This window comes from Stegodyphus dumicola, chromosome X1 (genome assembly GCF_044657685.1).
Source record: "Stegodyphus dumicola isolate Sdum_Otavi_A_Nest chromosome X1, ASM4465768v1".
Taxonomy (NCBI): Eukaryota; Metazoa; Arthropoda; class Arachnida; order Araneae; family Eresidae; genus Stegodyphus; species Stegodyphus dumicola.
The window spans coordinates 244,886,808-244,911,264 of record NC_140780.1 but is presented as its reverse complement, the minus strand read 5'-3'; the positions used below and the strand labels follow the sequence as shown (position 1 = coordinate 244,911,264).

The 24,457-nt window shown below is 34.3% G+C and overlaps 1 protein-coding gene across 9 annotated transcripts in view; it reads left to right on the top strand.

Annotated features, from left to right (window-relative positions):
- The window catches only part of LOC118190608 (dihydropyrimidinase-like), a 216,883-nt gene that overhangs the window by 64,301 nt on the left and 128,125 nt on the right, over nucleotides 1–24,457 (top strand). The window contains exon 1 of one of the 9 annotated variants that reach the window (XM_085807368.1): nucleotides 4,434–4,895. The exons of the other annotated variants lie outside the window; for them this stretch is intronic. Coding sequence (XP_085663494.1) covers nucleotides 4,839–4,895 — 57 coding nt within the window. The 5' untranslated portion in view covers nucleotides 4,434–4,838. Of the gene's footprint in view, nucleotides 1–4,433; nucleotides 4,896–24,457 lie in introns of those variants that run through there. 9 annotated transcript variants of the gene reach the window in all.

The window sequence follows — 24,457 nt, the reverse complement described above, 5'->3', positions numbered from 1 at the left end:
CTTTCGTGTTTTCGGTATTGTAACTCGTGAATGCATCCCACTTTTGTTTAAAAAATCCCCTATGAAGACCCTTCCCTTAGACAGATTGCCCTCACCTGTTCTGTATTAATCAGTTGACCAAACCAAATTGAAAACTTATTTAATTATTAAAGATTTAAAATTTACTTTTTATTTATTTAGAAAATTAGTTTCATTTTAGAAAAAACATGAAATTTGTATTTATTTAGAAAAAATCAATTTCAGATTTTATATAGTTTTCTATTTGGTATTATTGCTTAACTGTATTAAAGCATACATTTTTATAAAACATCAAATAATAAATAATTAAAAGGGGCTGAAATGCTAGTGTCTTGAATCAAATTAAAATTTTTATGTAAATTGTCCGGCAGAAACAATCCACCACTTTCAACGGTTGTTAGCTCATACTGCCGCGTAGTGAGTATAAAACCGAGCAAGGTAGAGTTTTAGTTACAGTGGAGCGTTGGACCAAGACACATCGCGCTTTTGTGGTAAAACGTATTTTTAAAAGTGGTGACAGTGTGGTAGCTACACACGGAAGTTTCGACAGCAATTCATTATTCGGAGATTTGGAAGAGTACCAGAACAGTACACACTTCGGACGTGGGTTGATCAGTTTCGTGCTACCTCAAGTGCTACGAATAAGAAGTGTTCGGGAAAGCCGAGGACAGTGCGAACACCAGAAAACATTGAGAGGGTAAGAAATAGCTTTGATAGGAATCCTACGATTTCTATAAACAAATATGCTGTAGTTTTACACTTGCCAGACAGAAGCATGCGCCACAGCGATTTAAGTTATCATCCATATGAAATGCAGGTGAACCGTAAGTTATTCGAACGCAACTATGCGTCCTGGAAGCAATTCAATGCAGACCTCATCGACGTAATCGACGAGAGAGGCGTTCTTTCCAACCTGATTATGTCAGATGAGACATACTTTTAACTAACATGCCATGTCCACAAAGAAATAATACGATACTGGAACAGTGTGAATCCACATGACCTCCATATCACTCCATGGTGAAAAGGTTACGGTTTGTGCGGTGCTTCGGCTTCCAGGGTTATCGGATTCTACTTTTTTTAGGATTATCTTGGAGCGTTACAGATACCGGCTGACGACTTTTCCTGATTCCTGAATTTACAGATACACGGCAGTGATTTGTCATCAGCTTATTTTCATCAAGATGGGGCAACAGCACATACCGCTGGATACACGATGACAACGTTAAGTGCGGTGTTAGTGGGCGAGAATCATCTGTCGTTTTGGAGACAAACCGTGGCCAGAAAGATCTTCCCATCTGAGTACTTGCGATTTCTTTCTTTGGGGGAACCTCAAGAGCCGAGTGTTTGCATCATGTGCCACCAAATTAGAGATTCTGAAGTGTCTCATCAATGAAGATGTCAAGGCAATTCACCTGAGATGCTGGTAAAAGTAATGGACGGTTTCGTTCGTCGACTTCGTCAGTGCATCACAAAGAACGGTGGTTATCTCTCAGATATGATTTTCAAAAGACAAAGCATAAAACATAAAAAGGCACTATTTTTTTTTTATCAATAACCACTCTCGTCCCTTACATTCCTAATAAAGTGTTACTGTAAGACCTATAATAAAATGGTAGATTGTTTCTGCCAGAACCTCTGTTACTTTCGTTGAAATAAATATTGCATGAAACAGGAAAAATAAAACTTTGCAAAGAAAAACTAATTGTACATATCTGTACTCTTAATGCTGTTATTAAACCTTGTTCAAATTCCAGTGAACGTGATGACTGTGTTTTCGTATATAGCCAGTTACTTTTAGTAAGTCTTACACTACAGTATGCCTTTCCTTAGGCAGACAGTCCTCGTATGCTTTGTCGTAATGGTTAAAACCCACATACAGATGTAAGAGAAGGGTTGTAGCTTTCCTTACAACACAGGAGAGAAAATATTTCTAAAAATATTTTCGATAAGTATTAAAAATTGAGCTTTAAGTATGAATAAACCAATTGAATTTGAGGAGAAACAAGAGACTGATTAGTGGAACTGATTGACAATACAGCTAATTTTTCTGAATAATAACATTTTTCATAATTGAAATTATAGGAGTGATCGGTATTTTAATTTCTCGAACAGAACAGAATAGGCAGTTTTATTTTTACTTTCATCATAATTTATATCGGCAAAGATTATGTAGTTAAAATGTTGTTTCCCTAAAATAAAATATGAAACATTTCTTTCGGTGAAATTAGTCAAACAATAGCAACACACACACGCACGCACATATATATGCAATAAAAACAAAGTAACTGAAGAGCAGGAGGAGGAATTTGGAAGGCCTAGAAGTGTTGATCCATAATGACTAGGAAATTGGAGGCGAAGGCAGATTAAATCTTCAGTTTTATTCACGGCAACATGTTACGGCTACACACTAGTAGGCACATTAAATATGCCTGTTCCAAGAGATTTTACATTTTAGATGAATTTGCAATAAGAAAGAAAGAGCAGACAGACTACAGTGCGGCCAGGCCAAAGCGTGGAAAGCAAGTGCGGATTTCAGGATGAAATCTTAAGTCAAACTGAGTTAGTTTTGGTTCTCTAAGCATTTTGATTGGATAGTTAATATTGCTCTAAAATTACTATTGGCTGGTTGAGTTTTACTTCCATTTACATCATCATAATTACGCAAGAATCATATGACATAGAATAGTCTCGAAATGACGCAGTGCACAGAGGGGTTACTATTTTTAGAATAGAGAAGGGAAATTTACGTTGCTAGTGTAATAAGATTCTTTATTTTTCTTACACACACACACACACACACACACGCGCGCGCGCGCACGCGCAACCCATTTCTCATTTCAAACCATGAAATTAATTTTCAGTATTCACATAAACGTTTTCACGTCTGGAAACTAAATACGTAAAACCTTTTTTTAAAATTTTCTGTTCTAAAAGGAGATACTTTGCATAAAACGCATAACTCTTTTTTTTTTTTTTTTTTTTTCAAATAAAATTAAACTATAGCATGGCTTTATGTAAAAATAAAATTATTCTCGGAGAACTAATTCATATAAAAAAGTTGTAAATCTGCGTGAAGACTTGGTTGCTGCGTAGTATGACCGTTTTATAGTAGTTTGCTGTAGTTAGTTAGTTCTAAGCACTGGCCCCCAGCCCACCTACCAGACGAAACCTGCCATATGGCTATGAGGGGACAGGCCAAGCCACAAAGGCATAACAAAAAATAAATAAATAAAGTAGATACATACATTCCAAACACTCTCGGTGAACTAGTATATAAATGCGTAGTTTGCTGTAGTATATAAATATGACAAAATCATGATTATAAATGCATTTACAATTTAAAATATTAACTATAGCTAAAATTAAAATTTTACTCATGTATCTAATAATTTTCCCTCTCTGATAGCTCCTAATTTCGTGTTTTCAGTAATGACAGAATGCCACGATTTTACTAAATGCATAAATTAAAAGATGACTTAAGCAACGCTGACTGCCGTCCCGAAGGGCCCGGGTTCGAATCCCGGAGAAGGCATGGGTGTTTGTAAATGTATAGTGTCAGTGCGGCATGGCGACACTCTAAATATACCGCTAGCCGAACCAAAAGTCCTCTCTTATGGTTTGGTGGAAGGGGAGAGAGGTGGGAAACCCTCGGACCCGTCCCTCTTCCTGGGCTGCTCTGCTTCAAAATGTGGGGGGGGGACGGAACTGAGCCAAATCGCACTGTCACCTTTTCAGTGTTCAAGGCTGTTGCCAACGACAGGCGTAATCTAGCGCTCCTTGCCACGAGGAATTACGTGGGCTTGGGCTGACTACGTCAGAAAATGAGCATAAGCAACAAGAAGATTGATCCTGAAGCGTGCTTTTTTTTTCGGGGGGGGGGTGTTGACTTTTGATTTGTAACCACGCTTTGATTATAACAGCTATGCGTAATTTTTTAATATACTAGTTCACGATTAAAAGAAGGCAACTACTTGTTGGCCGAAAACGTTATTTAAAGTGCATAAATTTTTTTGCAAATGATTCGGAATAGAAATGCTTCTAAATGATCACATCCTATGCTTTCTAGCGACTGCCTATAAAAGCTCCATTAATCTGTGTTTCATTATTGCTTAAATATTTCATTCCTGTTATCTACTTCAGAGAAGTAAAGAAAAGTTCAGAAACGTCAACAATTCTTTTCATATTCGTGAAGTGCAACTTTTCGCTACATGCTTTTTTATCTCTTCAGAATTAACGCCCACGCCGCGTAAAGGTGAATGAAGAGGAAACTGCTCATTAAGCGCAGCGGCGTTCGACCCAGTTTTGTACGCAGTCAGATGCGCGTTCTTCCTTCGTTAGATGAGAGACTATGGCTTAGCATCCTTATCTAAAATTTGTGAAAGGCGAAGAGTGGCTCCTAGGCAGGCTCGATGTGCATACCCCTGCCGGTTTCCATGGAGTGAGGCTTTTCTAGCCTCGTCCAGACGTCTAGCTGATATTACGCGACGGTCGTATCGATCGCTCTGAATGCTCGGCAGAGCAGACCGATTTCCAACATCCAGGTTTCAGGTCTGCCGCCAACTGTTTGATTTTGGGCTTGGCTTCGAGAGCCGCTCCCATCCAAACAAACTCCGGACATATCAGCATCTTGTAACCAGCTCTTTCCCACCTGCTTCTTCAATTTTTGTTCGAAAAAAAAAAAAATTCTTTCGCGAACGTAATGATTTTATAATAGCTGAAGATTTCGCTAGTTTTAAAAAAACAGTAACTCTGATCCTTAGTGCTGATGTGTGTGTGAGCTTTCTCTTCTTGATTGTGTGTAATTTAACTCCACATTCATGATGTCTAAAACACCGGCTGGTACTCCTGTAAAGAAAATTCCAATCCATCTTCAAGTAAGTGTTTTCGTATTTTGGAGTTCTGAAATACCCGATTTTACCATTCCCTACGTTGTGGTCTTAATATTAAGATCGGGAGGTGGAGGAATAGGAGCTAAGAGATGAAATCTTTTAGGTCAGTGACCTTCCTATGATGTTTACTATGCTGAAGCTCAAAGCTGGAAATTAACTTCTAATGAAAGCTGGTTTTAAACTTATATTTTCTGAATTTTAGATTTCGTATGGTATTTAGTTCTTAGAAAGTGCTTTAGAAAAGTTTGGAGAAGCAAAGAAGCCAAGTATATGAACGGGTAAAAACTTGCGAGCTTACAAAAATGTATTCTGAAGAACTTGCAGATTTTTTTAACGTTGTGTAGGGTTACTTTTATATGTAATAATATTTTCGTGGGGTATTAAATGAATATTCCAGAAAATATCGAGTACATCTTTATTTAAAGAATATTTATTGAAAATTACGAAATAGCACATTTTTGTGAACTGAATAATTTTTATCTGGTATTCACAGTTCACGATTTTCAGAAACTTATTCGTACAAACTTAGTAGAAATTTTGCTTTGACTATATTTAATAGTAAATTTTCTAAATTTGTGTATAAACGGAAAAGAAATCTGTATCATCCCTTTGAAATCTTTATCCCTTTGAAACAGGGAACTTTATATGCACTTTCTGTCCCTTATTTTATTTTTTGTGGTGCTAAAATTCCTAGAATACTTATGCATGTTCATATAAACTGTTTTGCATAAAAGTGCCTTTTTGAGAAAAGCGTCGAATAAATGTCGTGAAATAGCGAATTTCAAGATATATTTTAAGAGGATTACTGATGACTTGTACATGAAACAGACATTTCTTAAATTAACGCGTTTTCTTTTTTATTTACTGGATTACTGATTTAAAATGTTATAAAATTGCAGGTGAGTTAAGTGTATGTACAGCATAATTCACTTTCACTTACAATTTGTAAATTGGGAATTCAAGATACCCCAATCGTACATGTTACGCATGTACGATTGGCATTTTCATGAAATAAATGCTTCGGAAAATATCAAAATTCGGCACTTTATTATTTCTTTTCGGATTAATATCCGGTTCTGCTGGACTCATAAGAGGAATAAATTTTTACTCTTGAGGAAAACCATTTGCAGCTTAGCTGTCCAGTCTTATTTTTGAAAAAAATATTATTTTATTTATTTTCAATTCAGATTTGTATACTTAAAGAGAATGTTGCAGAAAGCAAATTCTGCTCTCTGCGTGCATTAAAAGGCAATTAGAAACTTCTAGAGCTCCGATTTTGGTACCTATGAACCTAGTCTGAGCACTTCACATGACATTTGACAAAGTATCTTTTAAATATTCATATGCTTCAATCTCTGCATCTCGGTGTATCGTAAAGATAAGTGACATTAGCTCAAATGACACTAAGAAACGTGAACTTTCTTGGTACATTTCAACTGTATGGAAAGCATAGCATTTTTTATGGTATTTTTAAAATTATTATTATTAAAAATACAATGAGTTTAACTCGGTTCTACCAGTAAGCAAAATCTGAAAGTGTAGCATTAGATTAATAAATGAAAACTCAGTTATTTAATAACGAGTGTAATCGTAAGCGCCTCCTCCATGTTATTCTTTCACCAAAGGCATATTGTCATTCTTTTGCCGAATGTTACCGTAGAAAGCGTAGGCACTTGATTGTTTGGATATCCTGTAACTCATGACACTATCCTTATCTTAATCAGATGCAATGTTATACTTGGAAATAGAAATTTATATAGTGGCTTCACCTAATCCATATTGAATAATTTTGAATGATGTCTGATTTTTTACATTTTTATAACTATGTAGTTTTTAACCTTTCAAGAATATTTTATGTATTGTACACAATTGAATTTTAATTTGCGGGTTTTTTTCCACGATAAAGATCTATTCTAAAAAAAGCTATGAATTCGCTGTAAATCGACCCCCCCCCATTTTAAAGATATATGTTGTATTTTGAGATGCATTTGACGTGAGAGATAATCATTTCAGGATAGTGTCCATGTGTAAAGGAATGGGATTTATTTTGTTTTAATTATTTAATTGTCAGAATCGTTTGAGAGGAGAAATATATTCTTCATATTTAAGTCTACGCTTATAAAACCTCTTTTATTAAGCACATCGTAATTTCAAACTTTTGTTAGAATTTTAATTGTAAAATCATATAAGAACTGTAGTTCTACAGTGTTCAATTCTAAGAAGGTAAAGCATACATTTTTTTATCCTTCTGGAGCTTCTGATTCCGGCTTCTTATTTGACTAGGTGCAGTATAGGAAATTTTCGATAACCGAGACTCACCAAAATAGCATCAACTCGAACGTTTTTAAACCAGAAGAAATCCCTTAAAACAACAGGAAATGTACAAAAATATATAAAATAGGAAAAAGAGTACAGTTAAAATCTGATTCAACGTTATCAAGAAGAGGTAGATCAGATTCAACTGAATCTGTCTTCCCTTTCTTCTGGTTTAAAAACACTTGTTGATATATTTTTTTTACATTTTTATTGGGAAATTTGTGGATTTTACTGGTTTTAAGTTTCATTTCTTTCATGTTTTTGTGGATTGGTTACAAATTTCTTACTATTACTATTTTGTCTCTCTAACATATATATGTAATATAAGGTCAAGCCATAAAGGATGCGGTTTTTTCACTTGTTGAATTAAAAGTTGGAATGGAACGAGATAAACTACCTTCATTAATTTGCAAGTAATAGTTTTACCTTCTTATTCTTAGTGCAGATTTTGATGAAGGCAGTTCGATTTTAAGTTATTTTTTCAAAGTTGAAGAATGTTATTCGGCATATTTTGCCTTATGAGTTCAGTTGAATTATTATTAATAGTAATATTAATGCTGTATGTGGGGAATTGACAGTAAGCGTAAGCCAATACGAACGATAGTTCTAGAAATTCCAAACGTGGAAGCCACAGCCTGAAAGATATGTAGAGCTCGAGGAAAACGTCCTTCACACAATGGTGGAATATAATCCTATCGTAAGTATTAAGTCTTAACAGAGGATGAAGGACAGCATATTTTAGAATTTAAAAAAAAAAAAAAAAAAAAAAAAAAAAAAAAATTTGGTTTATTTTTGAAGAATGAATAAAACAAAAAAATGTATATATATATATAACGCTAAATGAGTGTATGCAATATTTATTAGTATTAATATGCGCAATATTAGTGATTTTAGTTTGTATGGTGTTAGTATTTGCAGTAATGTACGATTTAAATTAAACTTTCGCATTTTCCAAATGGAAATACTAGTCCTTTTCCTTTTTAATAAATATATTTTAGAATAAAAAAGAACTTTATTTTTGAAAAATGAAAGAAGTAAAAAAAAAAAAAAAAACCACTGCGTAATTTATGAGATGACCAAATATGTTAGATATAAAATGCTAATGAGTGTATTATGCAATATTCATTACTATTAATATACGCAATATTAGTGATTTGAGTATGTACGGTGTTAGTATTTGCAGTAATGTACGACTTAAATTACACTTTCGCGTTTTCCAAATGGAAATACTAGTCCTTTTCATTATTTTTTTTAATTATGGGACACAGTTTCTCAGGAATGTTTCGCTCATCTTTCGAGCTCTTCTAGATTGGGTTTTAATGCCATATCCCCATTCAAAACAAAATAATTTGGATTACAAATTTAAACAAAACAAAAATTTAGGGATCGCAAGTTTTTAGAATGCTTTTCAGGATTTTACGTTCATGCTTTCCTTATCTCCAGTTTGTAGCATCATTTATATATATATCCTATGTTACTTTACTTAGAAATACTGACCGTCATTTCGCTCAATTAATGCTAGTGAAAAAAAAAGAAGAAAAAAAAAAAAAAGCGTCAACTACGTCGCGAGGGTACTGTGTGGACGTTCATTAACAGGCAAATGGCACAGCGGTAAGCGTTCGCGCTGTTCCTTCCTGATTTCCAATAGAGGGTGCTTCTATACACAAATTTACCTGCTTTACCATATTCCGCACCATTCTCGTTATATAGTCCGTCTCGTTTTCATTTGACAATTCCTTATAATGATGACCATCGAGGGATGTGATGACCTCTTCAGGACCGCATCAGTGCATTCTTCTTGTATAATTTAATATAATAGTTTGGTAATTTAATAAAAGTACGTGTAATTTCTTTGTTGATTAATAAGCTGCTGCTTTTCATGTAGTTTAATATGGTAATTTAATCCGTTTAAGTTTTGATAATGGTTCGCGGGCGGTAGGTCTTACCTGTTACATGAATACCGTTGAGGCAGTTATATATTTCAATTTATTTTTTTAGAACTACGTGCCATTCGAGTGTAGTCGGGTTTCCGTGTTAATGGAAGGAGCTTAGTGGCATCAACTCTACCAACACTACCTAGATCAGTGATGGCGAATCTCTTGAGCTCGGATGTTAAAATTCGAAAAAACTTTAGCTTAATTCTGGTGCCGTGTAACATATAGAATCATCCGTCTGCCTTCCGTGTCATCCATCTGGCCGTATTCGAACGCACCTGAGATAAGCGCACCACATGCTTGTTGACAATGACGAAGCCGCTGCAAGAGACAAATATTGTGGTATTATGCAACTTTGTGTCTCCGTCGACGGCTCTAGAAATGCGTGTCACCCGAAATGGGTTCGAGTGTCGTAGGTTCGCCATCACTATTCTAGATAGTTACAAACCCTTAGCAGGAACATGGACCTTATAAGAAATAGTCTAACCTGTTTTTTTCTTCCTCATTTGCGATATACCGTTGGTGACCCCTCCATCACAATCTGAGAAGTTGAGACGTTTCAGGGAATTTTTTTCTTTGGTTTGCTTTTGCTCAACTTATAATTATCATCCTATAGAGCAAATTTTTTTTTTTCTTTTTTGCTAAAAATTTTATGATAAAAATGTGAAATACATTTACTACACAGTTGTCATATCAAGAGAACCACAGGATTATCTGCTAGGTTTTAAAGCTGTAACCCTCGACCAGAAAATTTAACTTCTCTTTCAGGGAATGTTAAAAACTTCTGGAAATTGCAAACAGGTTTACCGGCAAAATGATAATTTTATTATTTTAAAGAAAAACTGTTGGAAATACCTCAATATTGAAAGTTTTTAGAGAGGATATAAGTAGTGTAGTAGATAAGTATTTAAGTGTAGAGTATCTTATATTTCTTTTCCTCAAAGGATTATATTAATGATAACGAACTTGGGGAAAACTATCTGATTAAATTTAATTATTTTTCCCTAAATTTGCTAGTTTAGAATAAAAATAATTTTATCGTTATTTCAAGTAAGCACACCTATTCTATAAGTTCTTATAAGGTCCAAGAGCGCGAGAGCATGACGTCACACCCGAAAAACTGTCGCTCGCGGCTCCGCTCCTCCTTTACCCCTTGTTTTTCTTGTTTATTTATCTTGCTTTTTTTCCTGTTTCATTATTGCTTTCGATTTATAATTTATAATAAAATTCGCAATGGAATTTTCCGCAATGGTAACTTAAATTGTGTGTGTGTTATTCCAGAAAGACGGGAAAATTTTTTTGTTTTTTATTGCATCGGAAAGAATAGAAAATGAAAGCTAAATGAATAAATACGATTTTTAAGTTTCTCTCATTACTGATTATTATTACTAGATGATTAATAAACCGGGTATATAATTTTCTGGGAGGAGGGAGGTTAGAATGTAGTTGAAAGAATTTGTCTTAGATTCTGTAGACTAAACAGATGAACTTTTTCCGATGGAAGTTCCATACAATATGTTATAAGATATATACGTCTGGTATATCACATATACATAATATTTCAGATTTCATAAAGACGTAAATTTCAGAAGGAATTTAGCCTAATATTTATTTGCATAATTTACTGTTAAAGTTAAAATCGATTTTTATTATTTTGCTGTTGTTTTCTTTTAACAATTTAATTTTAAACCTGATATCGTAATTTAAAAGACGGTGAAAATTTTTGACAGGGAATAAAACATTACTGAAATAAAAATTTATACTTGTTTTCTCAAAAAAAGAAGTTTGATCTTTTTCACTGTTTAAAAAATTTATATATCGTTACACTTTACAAATAATTAGTTGGTTATCAAAAGTAATTTTTATGTCAAATTAAAAAGGTAACTCAATAGTAATAAACTAAATGTAAATATATGTCATAAATTGTAAACGATGTTTTGTAACTATAAAAAAATTACTTAAATTTTTTTTTAATAATTGTTTGAGTCGAAGTAATTATTAAAAATTATCAGGTATTAACAAGAGAAAATAAGAAACCGCATGCACACACGTCATAGGGAAAAATATAAAAAATAAATTATTCAAGAACTATATGAATTCATATCCATTGCAATGACGTATTCTAATCAATTCATCAAAAGGTTATATTATTAAAAAATGCCCTTTCTGGCACATGTTATCTTTGAATATGCATTTGATAGTAAGTACTATAAAAATAGCAGTATTATACGTATTTTTAAAATGCACATGTCTAAATTGGAAAGATATAAGTGTAAATGTATTATTGATCTTTTCTTATGTACAGGATGGGAATTGTATACAAGCCAATTATGAAGTAAAAAAATCTGATGTGTACACCACATGACTTCCTTGTACGGAATATTAAATTATACGCATTTTTTCTTGCATTTTATTTAAACTTATTAGATTAAATTAAGCCTACTTCCCCGACAGCGCATAAACCACAATAGAATAAATGCATTCTTTAAAATTCACTTTGTTTACCATAACAGTATTATATTTCATTCATATTATAACTCAGAATGCACAAAATGTATATCATTTAAAGAATTATCTAATCGTTGCCACATGTTCTATTCAAATACTATAATAAAGCTAGAACTATGTATAAAAGAAATTAAGCAAACAAAACAAAAAGAAACAGTTTTTCACAGACGATTGAGTATTTCTCGTTTAATTAATTCAGTTCTCACTTCGCAAGAAGGCAAAAATACATAAAAAGTCAAAATATCTATATTAAAAATTACGAAGTAAATCTCAAACGCTTATTTCCTCGAAAAAATTCCAGAAAGAATTAAGCATGATTTAATTGGCATGGCAACAAGTCCACTAGTCTCCTGTTTCAAATGTAAACATCAATGGCCGCCATTAAAAACAGGCTTAGTGGCAATTAAACAACTTTAAAATTGCTGATAATTCTAAAAATATTGCACACAGATTTACTAAAGGCTTAACCGGAAGATAAAAACAACATAATTCAATCATTTTTAAAGCAAAAAATGTATAATTTACAAACATATAAGAGTAAAGAAACTGAGATCACTGAGTCGGGTAATAGAGTGGATATATATATAAATATATTTATATGCGTTTGGTGAGGCCGATTGCAACCAAAATACGAGGTGCACATCTACATGTTATAGCAGTCCTATATACAAAATTTCAACGTTCTGAGGCTACTCGTTTTTGAGTTATGCGAGATACGTACGTACGTACGTTCGTACAGACGCCACGAAAAATTCTCTTCAGAATTAATTTTAAAGCAGTTTTATAATTTTTTTGGAGGAAACGAGTCTTTTATTCTGTTCTTACGTACAGATATCAGGCAAAAACATAGTTAAATTGCATTCGATAGCGGTCAAAATGGATATTTTCGTTGAAATATGCTGCCTGAAACTTTTCACGATTACAATACTTCCTTTTTACTTCGTACAAGGAAGTAAAAATGCAAGACATTGACAAATTTGAAACTAAGCAGGCAATTAAAAAAAAAATTTTAAGATATTAACTAAATTCAAACGATACGAAAAACGGAAAAAAAAAAAAAAAAAAAAAAATTATGAATTACAACACAAAGCATTATATTTGTATCGATTACATTAACGTGTTTAAATCAATTTACCAGAGATAGCGTTACGTGCCCATTATGGTAAGTTCTGCAACATGCTGATTTTATAAAAAGTTTTCCGTTTTTAGGGTTCTTTTGTTTCATCATTTCTTTTAGAAAATATTTTTTTAGAGAAATATTGAACATACCTAAATAAATTTTTTTTCATAATTTTAAGCATATATTAATGATCAAAGAGTTCACAAGAAATTAACTAATCAGTAGTGTTTGAACAAACTAAAATCTCTGATTTTTTGCATTAAAAAAGAATGGTTCATGTTCAAACAAAAGCAATTTTTTTACTGCATTGCAGGAGTAACTTCTAATCTTTACACGAACGACATCCCACAAACACCACATACCACCCTAGCTATGTATGCTGATGACATAGCAATTCTATCACAAAATGCATCTCACGGCTCAGTCATCCAAACATTACAAAAATGACATCCACACACTGGAGTCCTGGCTACTGGCTTGGAAAATCAAGATCATAGTGGAGAAGTCGGATGCGATACTCTTCACTAGGAAAAAGAATATTGATTACAGCATCCATGTCAAAATGTTCAATACCCCAATCCCATGGGCCAAGGAGGCCCGATATCTTGATATTTCTCTCGATCAATGTCTCACATGGACCCCACATATCACACAGCTCATTGCCAAGTTCCGAGTGCGTAAATGTACACTCGCCCCCTTAGTTGCTAATTGTTCTTTCTATTGACAATAAATTACTCATTTACAAAGCCTTGCTACGTTCCATTCTTACTTATGCCTGCCCTGTCTGGGAATACGCATGTAACACCTCTAGCAATAAGTTGCAAATATTGCAAAATGTTGTACTAAACGCAGTAAATTGTCCGTGGTTCATCAGGAATTCGTCAATCCACAGAGAATTTTAATATCCCTGAAATTCAAAGCTATATTGCAACTCTTGCTGACAGATTTTTTAATTAAATCCCACAAGTTCAAAACCCCATAATGCAGGTGTTAAATTACAATTACAATGTAAGGGCGTATCGAAAAAGACCGCTTGCTATGCTGAGTCATCTCTCCTGATTAATTAACTGTGTATTTGAACATAATTAACTCAAAAAAATATTAACTCTATGCTTATCTCTTATGTGTCATTCTGCCTTATCTCATGTAATGTGCTATTTCCCATGTTTATTGTACTTTATTTACCATTTATGTGTGCTTTTATGTCATCTCATTTGTCATTCAGCGTATTTTTCCCACTCTTTCTTTGCTGAGTATGATGGTATGTCAATTAGATATATTTACCTTATTTACGTCACATGTAGACTCTCTTGCAATTACTGGCATTTCTTTTTATGCTTTGCACTGACTCGTTATCTCCGTTCTTGCACTTCCCTTTGCCTAATTGGTTGATCGGCTACAGCCGTAGCACACTGGTTATCTGTCGACTCATCACTCTATTCGTCGTGGACTTACCTACTAGACATGCCTTTGTTGCTTTATTGTGCTTATCACATACAACTAATTTTTCCATCTTCAGTTACCTTAGAAGCATCACGAAATCGAAAATCGGCACACAGTTACTCCAGGGTAGAGCTAAAAGCGCGGGTACCTACTTGCTATCAAATTTTCTGTCAGATTCAGCTACAGTTTTCAGTTGTTTGATTTTCTGTCTTCAATCGTTAGCAAATATATCCACGTCTAAATTAAAAATGAATGGTTCATGTTCAGACAAAAGTAATTTTTTTACTGCATTGTAAGAGTAGCTGACGGCTGTCAAATTTTCTGTCAGATTCAGTTATAGTTTTCAACTGTTTGATTGTAATTTGATTTTCTGTCTTCAATCGTTAGCAAATATATCCACGTCTAAATTAGACCAATAGCGAATTAGTCAAAAAATATCTGAATCAAAAAGAGGGAAATAAGAAGTAAAACTGTGAATTTTAAATGGTATATAATCACAAACACTGGTATGAATATATAAAAATAATACAAAATCTTAATTCAAATTTTTATCGACAATTTCGCCGGATAAAAAAACCTGTTGAAAGACATACCGTTATTTTCAAATAAAGGTTTGGAATTCTAAACTTAATCTGCACAGAAGTAAAGATTTATTAATTAAAGTTCGACAATAAAAGTAAATTCTTTATGCAGTTTAGAGTACATTTTATGCCTTGTGCTCATATCCAACATAAAATTTTATTTTTTTCATTTTGCATGTACAAATCCTGTCTTAAGTAACGTTTTATTTCTTTCAGTTGAAGGTAATAAGTTCATCAATTCGTTGAAGAACTCCTTAAAACATTTTCAGTGAAAAATCCAAATTTAGAATAGACTTTTTATCATATTTACTGTTCAAGCCTCTAGCATTTCCTAAATTTGAAAAGTTTAGTGTTTGGTTTTATGTTTTCGCAATAAAATTATCTTTTCCTCAAAATATATTAAGGAAAAATATACGTCGTAAAGGAAACGAAATACCGTTTAAAGTATTTATAGTTCTATCATTCTAGTTTCTAGTAGTATCGCCTTAACATCAGTAATTTTCTCACTTACTGCTTATTCGTTTCATAAATTTTTTGTGACATATTTAACAGTTATTAAACTTCTGTAGAGATTTTTTTTTTTTTAAGTTCGCACTATCCAGACCCATCTGTAGCTTGATCTATCAGGTAGAATGCCATCAGATTTGGTGGCGGGACTGGGGAAAAAGGGTTCCGTGAAAAAAATATTAGCTCCAAAAGTTGTCCATATGGGATAATGTGACGCTGTTCTTAATTAACTAAATTTACACATATACAGCTAAAAATTTGCATGAAACATAGGTAAAATCTAAAAAATGCAAATGCCCGGTTACGTAAACGACTGTAGCGGTTACGTAACGATTAACTCCCTCACCTTACCTCAGCTTGTGTTGTTTGTGAAAATGTGTTGCATTCATCAATCGCACGCAAACGCCGCTCTTCGGGAGTTTAGAAATCGCAACAACCTATGTAAAGGCTCTCTATCAATTAATGCATTGAAAGCTTATGATTCAGAAGTGTGAAGAAACATGAGCATTAGCAGTCAGGTTTGGTAGAGAGGGGAAACCGCTAGTAGACAGTTATTGATGATGCAAACTGGAATTCGTTCACGGCACCTATAAAACCGTTGCTGGTAGTAGTAGTGCGCGGGGAATAGCACAGCAGTTGGTATGAATCTTTCAATTGGTATGGCAAATCTTGCTTAAAGTTCTTAATTTCTATCCATACAAGGAAAGATGTGTGCAGGAATTCAAACACAGCGGTTATGATAAACGGATGACATTAGCTCTGCCAGTTCTTGCCAACCTAGAGGTCGACGATGTATGGCTGTGGATAGTTCTGTGGGGAGATAGGATCATTTTCATCTAATTAGGACTACCTGAGTTTATAATTCTCGAATTTGGGCATCTGAACAGTTCTAGAAAATTCAGGAAAAGAATTTAGGAAATCCCACTGCATTAACCGAAAGTCACTGTTTAATGTGGCTTCACAGCAGATTTCACCAGTGGACCATTCTTTTTTGAGAAAATTGCTGTAACGGGACCACACACCTTTACTGTTACCACGCAAAGGTATCACGATATGCTGAGTAGTTTTGTCATTCCAGAACTTCATGAAGTTTAAGGTCTCTCTCTATGGGGTCCCGACCTCGATGATTTTCAAAGACAACATATCACCGGCTGTGCTAAGCATTCCTGGTGACATGTTACTGTCGAGAATGTTGTGTACAGGATGCAATGTGTTCCACGAGAAGGTGGTCACATTATAAGAGGTGTACGCCCTCGCCGTTTTTATTGAATAAAGAATAAATAAATATTCTTTCTTCTTTAATAAATTTATAATTTTGCTTTGCTTACTAGTTCTTATCACGTTATAGTTAATTTATATGGAGCTCGATATGGAGCTAGACAGTTTTGCAGCTCCTTTTTGAATTTTCAGCTTCTTTCAGCGGAAGGGTCTACATTCAGTAAAAATGACTTCCAACATGCATTTAACGTTGATGCTTTTCAGATCTTTCAGCGACAAAGATATGATGTCGATACAATGCCTGACTGAAAATTTCTTCCAAGCTTCCGTTACATTAATTAAGTTTGAATCGGTAACGCCTAAAATTTACTGTAATGCTCTTCTTATGTAATGCGTTTTAAAGGTATAAATAAAATCTTAATTCAATGGTTGGAGTAAGGAAATAGTGTTAAGAGGTAGAATAGTATTTTGGGATGATTCAAATCTTGCGGGTGACATGGAGCATTATCTAATAGTAATAAAGCCTTGAAACTTAAATTTTTCTGCCTTAAATAACGTTCAACATCTGGAACAAAACAATTTAAAAACCAGACTTTAAATTTCCAGTTACCCAAGCTCTTGCATTTACTTTCGAATATACCAGTAAGGTGTTTTTTATTTAGGCTTTTAACTGTACGAGGATTTAAAGATCTATAAACTAACAAGGGTTTTGTCTCCCTTATTATGTATTAGATGACTATGCGGATGGCTTAGGCAGTATTCTTATCGTGTTAGACTGAAACCGCGTTATAGGAAGATCGTGTTGCAAGAGGGTTCTCGCAGTTTACGAATCGTGTTATAGTGAAACCGCGTTATAGGAAGATCGTGTTGCAAGAGGGTTCTCGCAGTTTATGAATCGTGTTATAGTGAAACCGTATTACAGGATGCCCTGTTGTAGAATGGCTACCTGTACCTTATACACAAAACACAGTTATATGAATTGTAACCTTTCAGTATAAAATTGATTCAGCAAAGTAATCAGATAACACTATTCAGTTTTCACAATGTTAGTGAGTAAATTTTTGACACATATAGATTTTTCTTCTGATTGTACTGCACTAATATATAAACTTTATGTAAAGGATGTCATAACAGTACGTAGTAATTGCTATAATAAATATATTTTATCTCTCGTCTTTTATCTTCTGCATTAAAAATAAGATGCGCTGAGAATGTAATTTCGTAATACCTGATCTGTTACCTGGCAAATTGGATTTTGGATATCACAGCTTATATCTCCTACAATTAAATAAAAGGCACATGCATAAAATCTAAGAGCAGTATGTATTTTTTGTAAGAATTAACTGTTTTGAGCAGTAGCAGATAACTTATCATGGCACATATTATTAACAAGGGATACAGTTTCTGTATTCAAACGGTATCGTCAATGAAAATAATATGTCGTCGATGATGCCGAAGATCGGCATCGTCTAATCATATTAAGGTTTGCACACCGTATTAAGCACTAGAAGCCAAGATATCACTTTTGACTTATTCAAGCTATTCTGCTGACAAAACACTTCTTAACGGCATCCATCCTGGCAATATACCTTTCCGCGCATGTTTAACAGGGTTCGTAGCGGTCCTTGCAAGTGCTTATAAGTCCTTATATTTGAAAAAAAAAAAAAGTATAAAAGCCCTTATAAGTGCTTATTTTTCCTCTAAAGCACTTACTTTTTGCTTTTAGTGGGTTTTTTTTTTTTTTTTTTTTTTTTTCACCGTGCCAAAGCCGAAACTAAATAAACAACTTTTCTTACTTATATGGAACGTCAGATGGTGAATCATAATCCCAGAAATAGCTTTTCGCCCCTTTCTCTGCATTAACATAACGTGCATGTCGCTCTATTGGTAAAAGAATTGAAAGAAGCGGTAGAAAATTCCGGTACATTCCGTATTCTTTTTTCCCACCCAATACTACCATGGAGGTAGGAAAGGGAGGAGGGGCCAACCCGCGCTAAAAGTGAAGCACTACTTTGAGGCCTGGGTCACCAGATGGGGTGTTCTTTGTTTACATTCAGAAGCTCGCTTGACAAGATTCTGATAGTATTTCGACACACGACAGTTCCATAGAAATCGAAAAAGGGACACTTTCGCATGAAAGAAACATTCATAGTGGGATGGATAATAGCAATTTGTATAGTTTAGTGACATTTACGCAAAAATCACATCTTGGTTATTTTTCGATAACTAACAACAGCGATTTTGATTATGAATTTGTTTTATAAAATTATAAGCTATTGCACTACAAAAATATAGATTTTAAGAAAAATGTTATGCTTAAAGAATGAAAAATACCTTACGGTACATTTAAAATTGTATGCGTCTTTCGATACCCTTGATAGAGTATTCGCTACTTTTATTTTATTTTCCAAACGTCAAAATGTTTTAAATAAAACAAATTTTTTTCACATCCATATATTATTGTAACATGTACCTTTCAAAATTTTTTAGAGGAGAGGCTTTACTGCTGCTCATTTTAAACCCATCGTTTTAATTTTATATATCTGAAAAATAATCACTTTGGGCTTACACGTTTTAAAAATATAAAATTATGTACGTTAAAATATTTGTAATTAGGCACATAGGTCAGATTTAGAGTAACGCATGCAAGGGCTATCTGCCTAAAGAGAGAGATGCCATCGTGGAAGAATTTTGAAGAAAAACTGACCTTTGAGTGGGTATTAAAAATAATACTTATAATTTTCATTCAAATTATATTCATATATATTTTTTATGTAAAACTTTCGGGTGTATGCTAAATTAGTGTAAATTACTTTACACGAAAAATATAGTGAATGCACAGAAATTAAAGATTTGCACATGCCGGAAATGAAAAATACGAAATATGTATGGGTATTTATGCATGTGCTTGCAAAAAGCATGTATCTGCCTTTGACAAAATACTTAAATATTCATTAAATTATTTATAAATGCATTTGAAATGAAGAATTTATTCACTTATAAACAACTGTGAAAGTACTGTGAAGAAATCTAATTATTAAATGTATCTAATTTATAATGATTATAAATGTTATCTAAATATATAATAACCTTAATATTGAATTGTAAACATAAATTGAAATCCTGTTGACAAATACGTTATAAAACTATTTAAGCAAGAATTGTTCGTATTGGAAAGCAATCTGTTAAAAGGTATTGTAAAGCAAATGCTATGAGATGCGCACTTAAGAACGTAATAAAGAGTTTTGGAATATGTATTTTTGAAATGAAGGGTAAAAAAAAAATCTGATAAGTATAATTAAAAGAATTATTCCCTTTACATTTTATAATAACTCAGTTACAAGTTTTAAATAATACTTAAAAAAAAAAACTTATTTTATTCCCTTTCAGAAATGTTCAGAGAAAGTCAAATACTATTTAATACCTATTTAATTATTAGGAATTAGCGAAATACTTATTTAAAGTATTTCGCTAATTCCTAATAATTCTCTAATTTAAAATGAGCCGAATAGAGCATTAATTATAAATTGACTTGCATTTTTCGATTTAAAAGATGCTTCAGAAGCCAAAAAATCATGTCATACTTAAGAAAGTATTTTAGGAAGAAGCTCTATAAATAGAAAAGAAATAATGCATAATTTTAATATTAATAATACAATAAACTTTGATCTTAATTTTTGTACCTTAACCGAATAAAATCGAATTACCTTAATTTTTTTTCTAATGTAATTAACGAAAACTTGTGAAAATATTTCATTCAAATTAAACCATTCTGAGAAAACTGTCCTGTGAAAAGTATAGCATTTAATTCCGTTCAGAATGAAATGTTGTTTAAAAATATGTTGTTTTCACATACTTAGGACTCTGAAGTGTAGTAGAAAAAGAAAATATATACATTTATATGTATATTTACGACGTAATTACAAAATTATTTACATTCGAACGCGTCAAATCCCATAGAACTCAATGGTAAATGACCCAATGTTTTGGTCACCACGTAGGGATCGCCGGTGCTTCAGAGCAGGGTACGGGAGAAACCTGTTTAGGGCGACTCCATCTTACTTCCTACCTCCATGAATACTACACACGTTTGAATTTATCAAGATTTTAATAATTTACATTCTAGTTCCGCGTGGTGAGTTCATATTCGCGTTTATTATGATCGGTATGCTTATATCTTCTTTATATATATAAGCGGCTAAAGTGTGTATCTAGTTTATTGTTGCCACTCGGAAAAATGAGCGCGGAAATTAACGTTTCCACAGTTTTTAATTAATATCTCAACCGATTAAAGTCGTACAAAGAATCGGTATCGATGGATTCGGAGAATTTTTTGGAATCCGAGGATACGCGTTCCAAATTTCAACTCGGCGCCGTTCCGTAGATATTCGAGAAAAAATAATTTGGCGCGTAGCCAAATCCCTCCAATAGGGAAAACACAAAGAAAGTGCAAAATGTAGGGAAAACGTAGGGAAAAATTAGTTTTTAATTACTATCTCGGCTAATTAAATTCCCACGAAGACGCGAATTGTCAAAATGGCGTGCCACGGACCTGCGGAATCCAACGGTGTACTTCGTTAAGCCCGGGAGCCAGCCGTTTCGAAGGAGATGATGTTACTTCACCCTATATATATATATATGCGGCTTAAGTGTCTGTTTGTCGCCGATAGTTTATTGGTTGCTTGCGTAACTGTACTAGCCAATGGGGTGAAGTTGCCACGGCACAGGTTTGCCGTTTCATTTGAGACGTAGACAATTTCCCGTAAAACTTGCCTTTGCTATGACCATCCATAAGTCTCAGTGCCAAGCGCTTAAGCGTGTTGGCATTTTTTTTACTTGAGCCTGCATTTGAACACTGTCAACTTTATGTTGCCTGTTCAAGAGTTCGTGAAAGAACGGACGTAGTAAAATTAAAAATAATGGATGGTCTAAGGCGAGTTTAAAAATGATGGAAAGATCTAAACAAGAAATGATGTGTACAAAGAGATCTTTGACATGTGAATTAACATTTCATTATTTAAATCACCTTTATTGAATGAGCTAGCGGTGGCTCTTAAGAAATATACCGCCAGTGGTTTCCTTCATTGCACTCCACTCTAAGCAAGTAGAAGGGGAAAACCAAGTGGGGCAGTAAGCAAAGGGGCGTCCTCGCCGCCTGCCCTGGGTAATTCAGTTTAAATTAGCAGACACCTTTGCACAAATCATGTTAATTACAATTTATAATATCTAGAACAGCGGTCATTTCGCATAACCGCCGGGCGTTCTAGTTATGAACATATGTGTGAATATTTATAATATTATATTTGCAGTAACTGCTGAAGTATAGATAAACTTCAAAAATGGGTAAGTATGTTTTAACACAAATTAGTTTTCAATGGAATAATATTCGGAATGGCATAAATAAAGTGAAAGTAATCGAATAGTCAAAATATTTTTTTGCCAATGCATTATACATTACGGATGTTGGGGGTTCTCTCTTTTCTCCGCAAAATCTCGAATATTGAAACCATTACAGTTCGCAGCAAAGCAAGCAACGGACTTTTTTTTGGGGGGGGTCACTTTATCATCTGGATTGAATAGGACTAAAAGTTCTGCGGTGTACCAATCCAAGCGAAGAATGATTCTATTCCGGAAATTTAACGCAGTCTGTTCAAAATTAGAATGACAAGCACTCCAGACTGGTAAATCTCTTTATTAATCAATATGAGTACGGCAGGGATATCGCGCGGAGCGCGACGTGTCCTGCCCAATGATAAATATGCCACATGGGCGCACGACGGTGAAAACCCGACGAAGCAAAGGGGCGTTTTCCTTTATTTAGTTATTTATTCTCTGAATACCGGCAACTGTTGATTCCGATTGCGTAATATCACGTGCGGAAGAATTAAGGCGCACGTATTGCGCAGTAACGTTTGCGATATTTCACAGAGATAAAAGAGTCTTACTCTGCTTGCTAAACAGATTAATTTTCAGTTCCATTGGACTATTTTTTATATGATGCACATATCGAAATGTCAAGAGCATTGTTTAGCTGAAAAATCTAAAGAATAGCTGCAACCTTCCCCCCCTTTCCACTTTTACCAGTTATGCTCGACTATTCGGAATTTTTAGGTATTCGGAAATTTGAGTATGACGGTTAGTTAAGCTTTTACAGTTAAAGGATGTCTGCATGAAGAAATTTCCCATCTTCTGATTTCAGAAAAGCTCCTTTTTTTTACTTAAATTACTTTGCCTGCAATATCTGTTAAAGGAAATCTGTTATACAATGAAAATTCAGAAAATGTTCAGAATTTTGATTTAAGTTATTTAAATATTAATAAGATTGGAACAATAAATTGTATTTATTTTAGGTGCCAAACGAATATAATAAATATGGTTTATTTTTATTCACTCTATTTTGAACAGAAATTTCGTCATTAAATCTTGTAATATGATTTAGTTCTGCGTAATTTTTTTTCTTTCATTGTAAACTAGTTCTGTGAATTGAACTGTTATTTAAAATTATAAAAAAAAAAAAGAATGTAATTGTTTTCCATGGTTCAGTAATGCTCATTCTCACTTAATTAATACTGAATTTCTTATATTTTAAATTACAAGTCTAATTTTTCTTTTAAGATCATGCAGTTGTGTATAATGTAATTAGACAGGTGCTTATTTTTTTCCCTAAAAATTTGCTTGAAAAGTGCTTATAGGTGCTTATTTTTTTAACTAAAATGTGGCTACGAACCCTGTTTAACCATAACCTTACGTCGTAATCCTCGGCATTCGGTGAATCAGAATCCAGTGCTCGGATGCATATGCAACACAGGATTTTATGGCTGGAGAATATCAGTTAGCTCTGACGTACTAATCAAGGCGAAAACTGAGTTAAAAAGTTGGCGAATACAGGTAGACAGGATAGAGAAGCTCCTCTTTCACCTCCTATTAACTGACATTCGAGAATGAACCCACACTCATTTACAGTGGTATAGTTTTTATTAAACTGAAAATAGGAAATTTTGAAACTCTGAAAACTGTCACATAGATACAGTGACCCCCAAGTCTTGCTATACTGCCTCAACGTGGCGGGGCGGTGTCACTGGGCGGAACGGGCGAAGTACGTCGGAAGCATAGCTCCTGGTAGGGCCACCCTAGGCGTGAAGGCCGTTCCAACATACCCAGCTAAAGCATAGCAGGTGAAGATCCTTCAGGGGATTACCGTCTCGGGGATCGAGTGTCACAATCCTGGAGCCACAGTGATGTCTCCTCCTTTCTGCCTCCTCTCCTCTTAACTGCAACTTTTCCCGTTTTCCTTCTCTCTTGTGGTTTTCTCTTCCGATTTCGGGCTCGTCATAACAAACGGTAAAAGCCTTGTTCCTAGTGTCTTCGAATGGCGAGAAAACTGCCCACGTGTTTGCCGTGCGATATGGACCCGAATAAATAGTGCATGCATATTTAGGAGACCCGTGTCTGTCGTGGAAAGGAGGGTCCTGGTAGTTGAGGGGCGAGGTACTGTCCCCAACACACTGCTTTGGCCTCTGTTTCCGTTAAACAGGAGGCACCTTTTCGTTCTCACGGGTGTCAATCGCCTGGTCACTAGTCCTTGTGTCAGTGGCTTCGGGACAAGCTCTCGGAAGTACCTGCTTTTGGGACAGCCGACTGTGGAACGCCAGGGCTAGCCGGACCTATACGCAAACTCTAGGTCCGGCTAGCCCAGGCGTAAGAATCTGCGTCCCCTTGTTGGGCTCCATGAAGGGTGGGGCGGTCGGACCCGAATCTTTCTCCACTTAAATATGAATGCAAATGATACCTTCCTGCTCCAACAATGTAATCAATACTCCGACTGTGACCAAAAGACTAAGAAGCGACATAGAAAGCACTATATCAGATGTATTTTGTCCGTGTTTCTTAATTATAACCAGCTCTGAAGAATTGAAAAAA